The sequence below is a fragment of the Sturnira hondurensis genome, unplaced genomic scaffold (genome assembly GCF_014824575.4).
Source record: "Sturnira hondurensis isolate 20B ecotype Veracruz unplaced genomic scaffold, ASM1482457v3 Scaffold0018728, whole genome shotgun sequence".
Taxonomy (NCBI): Eukaryota; Metazoa; Chordata; class Mammalia; order Chiroptera; family Phyllostomidae; genus Sturnira; species Sturnira hondurensis.
The window spans coordinates 9,458,423-9,472,294 of NW_028091359.1; the positions used below are offsets into that span (position 1 = coordinate 9,458,423).

The following is a 13,872-nucleotide window of genomic DNA, read 5'->3' on the forward strand; positions in this document are numbered from 1 at the left end:
TTTTCTTATAAAAACGGCGTGATACTTTATACAAGGCCTGTCAAGAAAGTATCTGGTCATGTAATATGAAAAAGAGAGATTTTTATTGAAGATACAAGGTACCAGAAGCATTGTACATAGGTCAAGGACACCTCAGACCCCTTCAAAGTAGGCACCTGGGACCTCACATGGTTCGCCCAATCACCATCAGTGGTCCCATCATATTTTCCTGAATCTCATCAATAGTCTGAAATCTCTTCCCTTTCAAAGGTGATTTTAGTTTGGGGAAAAGCTAGAAGTTGCAGGGTGCCAAATCTGGGCTCTAGTGGGGCTGAGTCACCTGGGTGATTTGATGTTTTACACAAAAACTCTCCACGAGATGTGATGCATGAGCAGGCACGTTGTCATGGTGAAGCTGCCAATCACCAGTTGCCCATAGCTGCAGCCTTCTGAATCATCTGAAGTTTCCAAGAAGGTGCTTAATGCAAAATTTGATGCAGATTCATTGCTCTGCTCACCCCGTCATTCTGAATGTGACAGCCACATAGTACACATGCTCCCTTAATGACATCTATCTCCCCCACTGACTAGTACAGTGAAGTCGTCAGTGTTCACACACGTGCATTCCAGTCCACTCGCGTTGGCTACCAGGTTAAATTGATGTTGTGCAAACTGTTCTTGTTATATTAACAATGGCTGGAATTTTTCTGGGCAGACTTCGTATATCATTCAGCAATATGCCTTTCTCACTTAATATTTTATTTATATCTTATATATCCATGTTGATACATGTAGATCTAGTTAATGTTTTAAGTTTTTAAAAAATGAAGTACACCCTCAAGAATACATTCATATGAAAATGTTTGAACTTCTGTGCACACTTATTTTTCATCAGAAATATTAACAATTACTTACATTTAATAGATGGATTGAAAATGATGACCTCATTCTGTACACCTATAAATCAAAAATCTCTCATGGATACTACACAAAATATTTGAACTGTAAGTGGGAGCCTCATAATGCTAAGGCATTGTGGTGGCACATTTATCTTCTAACCATATAAGGTGGGGTACTTATATGTATTTACATATTATACTATTTCAATTTACCCTTGACATGACTTAAAAGGATTTCTGCAAAGGGGTTGTATACTGAGATTATTCTAATAATGAACATAAAAGTGGGAAATAAGAAAATGGCAGTCCATATTACAAGGTAAAATTATGATCACATATTTATAATTGACAAAAACTCATCTTTGGGGGTTAATTTTTCTTTTTTTAATTTTATTTTTCAGTTTACATTTAATATTATTTTGCATTAGGTTCAAGTGTACAGCATAGTGGTTAGACAATCATAAAATTTACAAAGTGGTCCCCTAATACTTCGAGTGCCCACCTGGGACCATACATGGTTATTACAATGTTACTGAGTATTTCCCTGTACTGTACTTTACAGCCCTGTGACTATTTTGTAACTACAAATTTGTAGTTCTTAAACCCCTTCACCTTTTTCACCAAGACCCCTAACCCCCTTCTCCTCTGTGACCACCAGTCTGTTCTCTATATCTGTGAGTCAGTTTCTAGTTTAAGAACTCTTTCATCTTTCTTATCCTTTCTAGTTGCAGTTGTGAATGCTTCATATTAACTCGGTAATACACATACATAATGTAGTTTCGAAAACTAAATTTATACACATATCAGGAGTGTATGACCAAAATTATTTTACTAATAAAGTTTGTCAAATTTTAAAATGCAAGGACATTGCTTTAGAAGTGGGATTTCTTTGTCCTGAGGTATGTACAGCCTTGGCTTTATTAATGTTATCAACCTATGTTCCAAAATTTTTTAAACATAAATTTTAACTAACAACATGTTAAAGTTCCCATTTCTCTATCTCCTCGCCAACTTTCTGCTATAATGATTATTACTATTTTGAAAATGGTATACGAAGTAATTGTTGGTTCATGAACTTACAAATCCTGAGAGAAATCTGGTACTGCCTATACCAGGGACAAGGAAAGACCCAAGAGAAGATGCTGCAGACAGGTAGGTGGTGGTTTCACGAAGCAAAGGAAGTTACTTACAAGACTGGTCTTGGGCGACCGCAGACAGACCTCTATTCCCACCAGCATCTTCACACAGAGGTCTCAACACAATACTGTCCAGATGGTGTCAACAGCACACTGCCCTCTCAAGGCTGCATCAGAGTGACTCCCACTCTGTGAAGGGTGGGCAGAATGTACACTCCAAGGACAGCTGATGGGTGAGGAGTCCCACGTAGCCTGTCCAGCTTGGGAGTCAACCAGCAGTCACATCCTCTTGATGACCTCCTCCAAGAGTATCTGATTTTTGCCTTTATAATTTAAGAGAATTTGCTTCTGTACCATGTTGAACTTTCCCTTCCCTAACATGACAAGACTGTTCATTTGGGTAACTTTTATGATCTTCAATAAAATGTTTAGGTTTTATCCTCAAAGTCTTCCAGGCTAAATATTCCAAACTCTGTTTCCATAAAGAACACTTACCTCCCTTAGCTCTTTCATGACTTTTGTCCAGACCCCCTCAGGTTGCACTCTATTCAAGATCTCAAAGCAAGAGATTCAGACACACATCGAAGTCTGAAAAACCAGTTTAACTAGTATCAGTTCTCATTGTACCTCGCACTGTGTAACTGCCCACCTTTGATTGTCTTCGGTTGACTCGGCAGGAAGACAAAACCATAGTGGAACTTCAGTCCCCTCCAGACCCCACCAGCCCCCTTTGGCAACACACAACCACAGGTGTGGGGAGGTATGGGCACACCCAGAACAATGTGCTACTACGCACACTGCTCTTACCAAGAGAACTCAGTATTTTACAAGTGAAGCCAGATACCACGGAAAGGCTAAGTAGCACTCTCTTCGAGGGCGAGAGATAAAAAATAAACTCTTCAAGTCACTATGCCTGGGGTCGCATCCTAGCTCACTATGGTTGTATTTGTATTAACAACGCTACCCCTTTCCCACAGCTTTTTGTTTTACCATCTCTGCCCATCCCCCTCCCAGGTATCAGTGAAGTTTACTTTCAGGATAAGAGATAATTACAGAAAAAGATTCCTGGCCTGCCTCTTGGAGACAGAGAATCTGAAAAGTTTCCGACTTTGTGGCTCCTTTAAGGGGACCAAAGGAGGTATTAAAACCGGTGTTTTAAAATTGCATCTCAAAATCTCTTGTCTACCCCTAATTCCTGTCCTTCCTACGGGCTCTTCTTCTGATTGTTGAATGGTGTGAACCGTTTCCCAACTGACCCTTCATTTCTTTTTTATTCTGACATCCTGAACTCTGTTGTCTCCTATTTTTCAACATGAACCAACAAAAGAGGACCCTTGGTTCAGTCGAGTTCACCCTGGAGCTTCCCAGACAGCCTTCCTGGCTCCAAGCTGAGCTCTCCTTAAGCCACTGCTCTAGCAGCCTTGCTCCCACCCCCGTTCTGGTACTAACAAGGTGCTGCTATCGGCTGGTGGTCAGAGGGTCCAAACTCTGCCCCCTCTCTACTAGGCAGGCACCGGAAGCATATACTGTGCTAACAGAGTAAGACACTGTGTCTCCTGGTCCCTGAGACGTGATGAGGAAGGAGAGAAGAGGAAGAGGAGGAAGAAGAGGGGAGGGGCAGGAGGGCAGAGGGGGAGGAGGAAGGGTCCCCCTTGATCAGTCCACAGAAGTCTCGCTGATCCTGTGTCTCTCCCTCAACTATTCCACACACACTGCCTCAGGGCCTTTATCCTTGCTATTCCCTGTCTATAATGCTCTTCCACCAGCTCATCTTGTCCTCAGCATGATGCTGCTATTCCAGTGCAGTCTCACCTGCAACATCCGCTCCATCTCCAGCACTCCTGTCTCCCCTTTTCACCACCTGACACATTATGAATTTTTTAGTAGTTTGTATCACTCCACCACAGCGAAAGTTCAGGGAGGGCAAAGATATTTGTTTCTTGTTTAATAATATATTCCCAGTGTTTGTGACAGTGCTCAATTTATAATAGACATGCAACAAAATATCTGTGCAAACGTAAGCAAGAAAACAGGACCTTAATGGTTTTGGACACTACCATGGATGGTTCCCAAAGACTAGCTGGTGCCTTAAATTTGGGGAAGGTAAATTCTAAAGCATGCGTACTTAGTGAGTATAGGACCCTTTTTATTTAATCAGCCAAATAAAAGCTGTATTTGCATGTATTTGAAGACTAGATCTTCCATTTTCTACTTTCTCTTTTCTTGGAAGGAAAGATGTATTCTTTTCTTGGAGAGTCAGAAGCGCAAAATGACTTACTTTTCACCTTTAAATTGTAAACTATGGTGTGTGTATTACCTATTTATTAAAAGGTTAAAGCAAAAGGTAATCCTGAAAAGTTAAAATACGTAATGACATTAGAATTTAGAATTTATCAACTTGTAAAGCTTGACCAAGAATAATTTTGATCTCACTCAACTGATTTCACATACTATTGATATGTTTGTTTGAATGTAGTCAACAGAACACAAATACCAACAAAATAATAATTATATAATAACAGTATAATTTGCCCCCCCAAATTATAGCCAATACATAAATAAAACAATGGGCATTTAGTATCTTTCCCTACAACTATGTAACAAAGACAATGTATTAATAAGAATAAGGTGATCCAAAACAATATCACTTTGTTAGTAAAATGACCATATACTATGGTTAGTGAAACACAGAAGCATTACAAAACACAAAGGGAAATACAATTGCAGCCCAAGTGACAGTTTAGCCAGCTTTTAATGAAAAGGGTATACTATAGTCACAACAGAACTTGGAAAACTCGACTGTAATAAATTTAGATGAAACCTAACCATAAAACTTAAGTAAAAAGAAAAATACTAGGTGGTAAAAATCTGGAACTTCGGTTAAGTCCCGGCTGAAAGCTCAAAAGGTCGAGGCACAAACATACAACCAGGGCCACCTGCCCGAACAGCTGCCAGTGTGCTCTTTGGGAGGAGATCCAGGTTTCATGCTGACATTAGCACTTCGCCACGTCACAGACAGATCGACTCCAATCATTAACTGAACAACCTGACCAGCACTTGCTTCTTATCTCGAGTTATCGAATGTGACCTTCGTGACCCGAGAGGGTCCTTTTACTGGTATATGTGTAACCCTGGGAAAGGCATGTGTAGAAATGGTAAAGTTAAGTAATAAAAATGATTGTAGTGATATTTTCTTGGCATCCTGTATTTATGCAAGTGTGGTAGCAAGCCTCCTAACAGGTAGTTTTTTTTTTTCTGTATGCTATTTTGAAAATGCTTGAAATTATTAAGAAGTTAATTTGCTTAATTTAAAAGGTAATTGATTCCCTGGCTGGTGTAGCTCAGTGGATTGAGCGCGGGCCTGTGAACCAGAGGATCGCGGTTTGATTCCCAGTCAGGGCACATGCCTGGGTTGCATTGCAGGCCAGGTCCCAGCAGGGGATGCATGAGAGGCAACCATACATTGATCTCTCTCTCCCTCTCTTTCCCTTCCCCTCTAAAGATAAATAAATAAATAAATAAAAAGGTAATTGATTAAATTTGAGAGAGTTGCTTAGATGCTTGGAAAAAAGTTCATTGAATTAAAAATCTTTTTTAAAAATTTATTTTCCAGTGACAGTTGACATACGTTATATTAGTTTCAGGTATACAACACAGTGATTAGACATTTATATACTTCGCAGTCAGCTCGATAAATCTACTACTCATCTGACACCATCCATAGTTAGTTATAGCCTAGGTGTTTGACAGAATCAAATCTCTTTGAAAATTCTAAGAAAATTAATAAGTATGTAAGTAGTATTAAATATCTGGAAATAATTTAATATGTTAAATATAATGAACATATTTACTCTGTACTTGAAAACAAAATTACTAACAATTATAGGGCCATATTTTTCTTCATTTTTAATATGAGCCACTTATTTTCATTTATCAACAATAAATAATAAACAATTCATTTTAGTATACAAAATAAAGTGTTGTCTTACATTTTCAGTTCTTAAAGCTGATTATGAACCATATTTATTTTTTCCTTAAAGGGCAACATCGAGACTTACCTACATACAACATCTTATGAATAAAAAATAAGTAAACTTTTACCTTATAAGAATAGCTGATATAAAAATTGTACACCCAAGAATAAATTTTCATTTTGTGTTATATGCTCTCTCAGAAAAGAAAAAAATCAATGTTAGAAATATTAAAAATACATTAAGGATAAGCATTTCTTATTTTTAAATAATTAATGCCTACATATGTATTACATGAAAATACCATATGGTACTTCATCAGAGTATAATCAATACAAAACATTGACACAAATAAACAATGACAACACATCCTAAGTAGAATTGTCTTCAATAAAAGTGTGAGTACAACCAGCGAAGTGTTTGTCACATTGGAGCGAGTTACACAAGGATCTCTCTTCCTCCTGTTAGACTTTGAGATCTTTCGGTCCAAAGGAACCACTGCTCAAAACACAGTCACTAATAAGTCTGTTAAGTTAAATAATTCTAAAAACATTTTCACGATTAAAATCAGAATATTAGTTTAAAGCCGTTTGTATCAATTTAAAGGACAAAAGAAAATCTACAGCCATTTACTTACTACTAAGGACAAACTGGAAAATAAAATTAAGAGCCCACGAAGTGAAGTACAAAGTACACGCAATCATGTTTTTAATTGTTACCAACAGCTGGATTCCTAAGTGTTGCAGACAGAGGTTTGCCTTATTCGTCAGTACCCAAAGACCGTCACTCAAATCAGCTTTTACTTTTAAAATTTGATCATGGACAGAAAGCATAAACGAGGAGGTAATGAGTTTCTTGCCAACTTTTGCCTAATGTATGCATTTACATGTATTTGTATTGCTATAGAAAAAATGTTTGAGACCCATAATGTAAGACGTTTTGAAATAAATATGTATTCAGTAACATAATCAGTACTCTGCAAATAAATATAAACTTTGTATTTGACTTTCCCTCCTAAGAATTAGTTAAATTATACTTCTGAAGAAGAAAAAATTTATTACTGTGAAAAAGGAAACAGAATGTTCCTATAATATTTAATTCATGACCAAAATATTTGCTCTAAGTATGTAGAAACTAAAAAAATTAATTAACATATCTTTTAAAAATACTTACAGGAACATGATAACAAGAAAGAAACAACACAGTAAAAAGAACGTGATTATGACTAGTCAGCATAAGTGTAACTCTCGCTTTGTGAGAAAACAGTTTTACTTTCCATTGATCACACACAAACAGACGTGAGTGAAAGTGACCAAATACTGTGCGAGAACAGGTCATGTTCTACATTAGTCACACTCTACTTCAAAAGAATACATCCTTCTAAGGATGGTCAGGTTCCAGAAAACTACTTTTTTAGTCACTGCCCTAGTAAATTGTAGGTTTATTCTTTACCCTCAGTTTAAGTGCTCAAGATAATATATAGCTGCAAAAACACATCCCAAAAGAGAAACCCCTGAGTATATATATGACTATTGGACACTAAACAACAGCTCTTTACATTTATGACACCAGTTATCAATGACTTGTTTAAAAAATGCAGTATGTCAGCCCTACCCAGCTGGCTCAATTGGCTAAAGCATCGTTCCATGCAGGTTGCAGGTTCGATCCCTAGTCAGGGCACAGAGGGGAGGCAACCAATCAAAGTTTCTCTCACACATCATTTCTCTCTCACATCAATGTTTCTCTTTCTCCCTTCCTCTCTCTCTAAAATCAATTTTTAAAAAATACAATGTGCTATTTACTAACTTATCTACAAAGGTAAAGATTTTTCTTTCAAATGTGTCTGGAATTATATTCATTGTGCACCTACCTATGTTTGGTACTAAAGACCTAAAAGTAAGATTCTCAAACCAAGATTCCAACAGCTTGGTATCATGAGGCAAATTACTGTCACTTAATAATAAAAGATTAAAAACGAGTGCCAAGCACATCTTACAAGAAAAACTAACTTAGCTGTGGGTTACGGATTCCAAGCCGAAGCTGTGAGACAGCTCTTTTAGGTTAGTTAGAAGACCTCTGAGACAGCCGGTAAAGACGGCATCTCTAGCAACACGGACGGCAGCTACCGAAGCAATGGGGGTGGGAGGATACCAGGCTTGTACCTTGAGCTGAAACTGAAACGGAGCATTATTTTACATCAGCTGCTAGAGTCCAAAATCACAGATGTCTGATTACACAGCAGAGCTAAAAGTTCATTGAGTTTGCCTATTTTAAATAGTTAATATTAAATAAAGGGCTCGGCTATTCAAAGTATATAACTTAGTATCAAATTCTTCTGTTGCTGCCATTATCACACTCCTAATATATTTGCTTTGGCAAAGTTAATACTTTCATTCATCTGGCTGAAATATAATGTCAACTAGTATTATTTATAGTATATTTTACCTATAGTCTACACATGGGTTCTACATGGAAGTACAGCTGACCCCTGAACAACATGTGTTTGAACTCTGCAGGTCCACTTACACACAGGTTTTTTTTCCAATAAATATGTACAGCACTGTAAATGTATTTTCTCTTCCTTATGGTTTTCTTGATAATATTTTCTTTTCTCTAGCTGAATTTATTATAAGAATACAGTACATAATACTCATAACATACAAAATATAATTAAATGACCGCTAATATCCACAAGGCTTCCAGACAACAGGAGGCCATCAGTAGTTAAAATTTTGAGAAGTCAGAAGTTATACACAAATTTTCAACTGCATGGTGGGGAGGGGATCGGCACCACTAACCCACGCGTTGTTCAAGAGTCACCTCTATTTTCCGAGTTTACATTAACCATAACCTTATTTCAACTCCAACAGAGTCAAGTTCTGCCTTCTTACTAAAGACAATTATGTGTGTATGAATTTGACTATAAGCAAAAGAAATGTAACTTGACATAGTTAAGCTACCATATTTTTCCATGTATAATGTGCACTTTTCCCCAAATATTTGAGGGAAGAATAAGGACACACATAGGTAGTACCTGAAATACCTTGTATCTGGTTCTTGTGTTTTGTAATTATTTGTTACATAACATTTCTTGTACCATATGTTCAAAAATAAATGCTAAAATTCCTTTATAATACAAAAACCAAAGAAATAAAAAACTGAAATAAAATTTTTTTAAAAAGATTTTTTTTCCTGAAAGTTTGTGCCAAGAACATGGGTGCGCATTATACACAGCAAAAGACTGTAGTCTAAAGACCTTGTCTGAAAAACAGAACAAGGCCTGATTTGATTTATTATGACTGATGAGCGCCATCTAGTGGATGTCACTTCCCACACACTTCTATCTGCAATAAGATTATTTAGCTTCTTAGAATGTCAACTTTCCCTCAAAATTTCTTTTTAAAAATAAAAAGGAAAAGCAAGAAACTTTTGATTTCTGTCTCCTTTCTATGTATTATTTATATATTAGTTTTTTACTTAGTTTGGAACATTCCATACTTGTGTAACAAGATTACATAAACTGAAAAATAAAGAAAATTGAAATAAAATTATTCTATCACTATTTCTTTAAATCATAAATTTAGCAGCACTGTTTTTGAGAGGAAAAAGGGTCAATATTCAACTTCACATACAGACTACAGTTCAATATACTTTAGATATAAACATGCAGTTTCAATTAATTATACATCAGGTTTTATTTGAAGAAAAGAAAAACATACAACCACAGCATTTCAATTAAGGAAGTTAGGAAATTTCCAAGTGTTTTCACAGTTCTTCAGTTACCACTAAAATAATACACTTTTTTAAACCAAAGTTAAAATAAAGTGAAAAAGAAATAAAGTCAGTAAGCAGAGTGAGCAACACAAATTCAAAATACTACTCTGTCTTCCTGTGCTCTGTCCCACCAAAGGGTGCTGTTGAAAGTTCCACAGCTGTTATCTTCTTCCTCTTGTTCTTTAGTGAGTTCAACAAAAACCTACATGAAAGTAAAGAAGTGAATACAGAATTCTGTATCTCATTTACCTCAAAGACTTTTAAACTAAATCAGAAATGGTATAAGGCTGTATCTAGTTACATTAATGATTCAAGTACTGAAATATTTGTTACTATTAATACATTTAAACAGAAAAATCTCCATTAATCACATAACAAAGATGAATATTTTGGTCAATTAATGGTCAATTATTTTTATTAATATACTTAAGCAGCATTGTCATAAATTATATAATTATTTAAATAATGTAATTTGATATGCCAATATGAAATACCATCATCATGACCCATTTACTTTACTAAAATTTGAGCTGTTCAAAATAAACTGATGGAGAACCTAGAGTTTTTTAAAATTATACAAAAGTTTAGAAATACTGTATAACAATTTGTCTCCGGTTCACGAACTCCCTTTCCAGTGTAAACCTAAACACTTAGATATTAGACACTTCCTTCTATAAAAGAATTTTTAAAAATGTTTAAAGTACCTGTTCCAATGTTGCTTGAGAAAAGCTATATTCTTCAATGGCAAAAGTATGTTTAGCTATGAAAATATGAAAACAATATTTTACTCACTAATATTTTAAAGAATTAAAATGGCAGTAACTGCTAAGTAGCTAACAATCCATCTTTAAAAAATATCTCTGTAATGAACTTGTTTAAATTGGAAGCTACCAAAACATGTCACTTTCCTGTATCTTGCTTAGGTTCTCCACCCCCACGCCCCACCCCCCGCCACAATCGCTGGGGGCCTAAGCACACTATAATTAACACCACTTGCCTCTTGCCGCCTTTTCCAAGCATCTCCTCTCTATCTTCTTCCTCATTATTCCTTTTCTCATTTCTTTTGATCTCTGCTCTCTATTTCCCATTCCCCAATTCCAAAACAGCCTGTTCTTGCCTTCTTGAACTAGATTCAGAACATTGTTCCCATGTCTAATATACTTCTTAATATTTATTTCAGGTCTTTTTGCAACCTAACACAAAATTCCCTGGTTTTTTATTTAGTTTTTAAAAGTTACTATTACTATTTTTATTCTTGTTTATTCTATTACAGTTTTCCCAATTTTCCCCTTTCATCCTCCTCTGTCCAGACCACCTGCCCCCTACCCCTGCTCTCACAGTCTACCCCCACACCTTTGTCCATGTCTATGGGTCTATTTATTCTTCTAATTTAATTCTCCCTGAGTAGTTTGGGGATTCTCTTTAATAAACGGGAAAGCACCAGGAAACACAGGTTGTTCTGTAAACACAGCCTGCGTTTGAATGCTCGTCCCATCCAGGAGCTGACCTCCCTCTACAGCCACCGGCGCATCTTTACCCTACCTACCACTTATTTTACAAAGGCCAAGAGTCAGCTGAGCTTCTTCAAAGGTTTCAGGAATGACTCCCCTCCTGCACTGTGAATTTTCGTCTCCTCTCTCCTTCTGGGATGAAGTCTTGCTACCATTGCTACTTCTATGGACTCAAGAAACTCAGTGCTCCCAGTTCCAGACTGAACTAGTGAGGGCTACTGAAGCTGAACTCTACCACAGATGCAATGTGGAAAACTGTGGTCATGCCTATCCAAACAGTAAAAGGTTCAGGTTGCAATACAGGTGATCTACCAAATCCCTACAGTATTAGTACTTATCTGTACCTTAGGTTAAATTAATAAAAGGTGACAGTACTTTCCTATTTATCACAGTAAACTGAGTCCCAGCTTCTAAACTTTTAAAATAAAATTCTTTATAACTTGAATCTTACCACATTCTTCAAATATTACTTACCTTCTTCCAGCTTAGAAAAAGATTGTGAAAGGGACTGAACATCTTCTTTAGGAATTTTAAAAGCCAAAATTGAAGAAAAACTGAAAACAAAGATAAAATTTTAAATTACTACTACTGTGTTTAGTAATAGTGTTTTAAAGCTAAAGTTCAAAATTATTTATAGTTTATAGTTCAAAATTATTTAGATAAACACTTAGATTACAACTGCTTGACATCTTAAAATTTTCCACGGACAAAACATGCTTGCAATCTTAAAAATTTCCATGTACAATAAAATAATAACTCTCATTACTACTAAATAAGACCTGAAAAAAGTTTAAGTAGTATCATATATATTAATTGGCTGGTTGATTGATTTTTGAGAGAAGGGAGGGAGAGGGAGAGAGAAAGAGTTAAACATCAATTTGTTGTTCCACTTATTTATTCATTCATTGGTTGATTCTCATACAATATGTGCCCCCCCCCCCCACTGGGGGGATCAAGCCCACAACCTTGGCATATCAGGACAACGCTCCAACCCACTGAGCACCCAGCCATGGCCAACAGTATCATGCATTGAAAGATCTAATACTAAATTAGATACAAAACTCCAGTCATTAGACTATATTAATCCAATATTGGTACCAATACAGACTTTTTCCCCTTATCCTTAACATAATAACAAATTTTTATGATTATTACTCTACAAAAATATAATTAAAATGTTAAAATCTTTACCTTTCCTGACGGCTTGCATTTGGGAAAATACACTGAATTTCTCTTTGAAGGCGGTCTATCTCTAAGTTTTCTATCCAGTCCTTCAATTTAATTTCCAAAAAGTAGCCTTTTCCAAATTTACTCTTTAGATGCTGGACTGTCCCAATACATCTGCAGTGATTTTTAAAAGAAAGCTCAGATAAAAGATGATAATTTCAAAAAATGGCTTCTCAGCTAAAGAATGATTTAAATAAAATGTTTATGAGGGAATACTTTTGAATTTATAGAAAAGTTGCTAAGATAATATGGTGAGTCTCCATAAGCCCCTCCCCCAGGTTCAGTGTCCCCAATATTGTCACCTTACAATGCCACGGCACATTTGTCAAAATTAAGAAACCAGCCTTGGTATATTGCTATTAACTGTCCCTGGGTTTCACCAGATTCTCCACTCGTGTCCTTTTTCTGCTCCACGATCTCTCTAGGACACCACCTCACACTTAGTTGTCAGCGCCCCTCTGTCTCCACTGATCTGTGACAGTTTTTTAACACTTTCTTTCTTTCTCGTGACTCTTGAGAATTTTGCGAAAGAACTGGTCAAGTGTTTTGGTAGAACGTTCCTCTATTTGGAGTACTTTGATCTTTTCTTACGATTAGACTGGGGTTATGGGGTTTTTGCAGAAAATGCCATGGGTCTGAAGCACCTTTCTCATCCTATCGTGCCAGGCGGTACACGATGCCCACAGGACACTGTTTGGTTCAGGTAGCAGTGTTTGTCGGGTCTGCCCACTGTAAAGTGAGTGTCTTCCCCTCTCTGTACCTTAGAAGAGACTGGCTACGCTGAGACCACACCTGAGGAGATGGGGGATCACACCCCCTTTCCAGAGGGGAGAGTGCCCATGTATTTTTTCAAATTTATTTTTACTGTTTAAACTACTAAAGATGTCTCCATTACCCACCCTTTCCTGTAAGGAAGATTTGCTTCTTCAGCTACATTTACTTATTTACAGAATCAGTTATTTGTATGAGTATGTTCATGCATATTTATTTTATACTTTGAATTATAATCCAATACACTGTCTAGCAATTTTTAAAAATAACAGACCTTATACCTGAGAATAACACTGGAAATTGTTGAATAATTAAGCCAGTTCCAAATGCAAAGAAACCAGCCATATTTGGGGGGGGGGGGGGGGAATGTACATATCCCTGAGTAATTCTACAGAAAGCAAATTGATTTAAAAACTCAAACAAGAAAAAAATGTTTTTGATCCTCACCTGAGGATGTTTACTGATTTTAGAAAAAGTGGAAGGGACAGAGAAGAGAGACAGAAACACCAATGTGAAAAATATCAGTTGCCTCCCCACACGCCCGGACTGGGGATCAAAGCCACAACCTAGGGAGGTGTCCTGACCCAGAGTCAAACCCTCAACC

General features: G+C 36.6%; 1 protein-coding gene and 1 long non-coding RNA gene across 2 annotated transcripts in view; one reads left to right on the forward strand and one right to left on the reverse strand.

Annotated features, from left to right (window-relative positions):
* Window positions 1-5,241: 5,241 nt before the first annotated feature.
* On the forward strand, window positions 5,242-5,577 carry LOC119003672 (uncharacterized). Its single transcript, XR_005070005.1, has 2 exons — window positions 5,242-5,329; window positions 5,541-5,577. It is a non-coding gene; the product is annotated as an uncharacterized LOC119003672 (long non-coding RNA).
* Window positions 5,578-9,659: 4,082 nt separating this feature from the next.
* The window catches only part of ABCA5 (ATP binding cassette subfamily A member 5), a 66,400-nt gene continuing 62,187 nt past the window's right edge, over window positions 9,660-13,872 (reverse strand). Inside the window, exons 36-39 of the mRNA XM_037069958.1 lie at window positions 12,462-12,611; window positions 11,745-11,824; window positions 10,464-10,519; window positions 9,660-9,961 (exon numbers count right to left, since the gene is read on the reverse strand). Coding sequence (XP_036925853.1) covers window positions 9,854-9,961; window positions 10,464-10,519; window positions 11,745-11,824; window positions 12,462-12,611 — 394 coding nt within the window. The 3' untranslated portion in view covers window positions 9,660-9,853. The remainder of the gene's footprint in view (window positions 9,962-10,463; window positions 10,520-11,744; window positions 11,825-12,461; window positions 12,612-13,872) is intronic.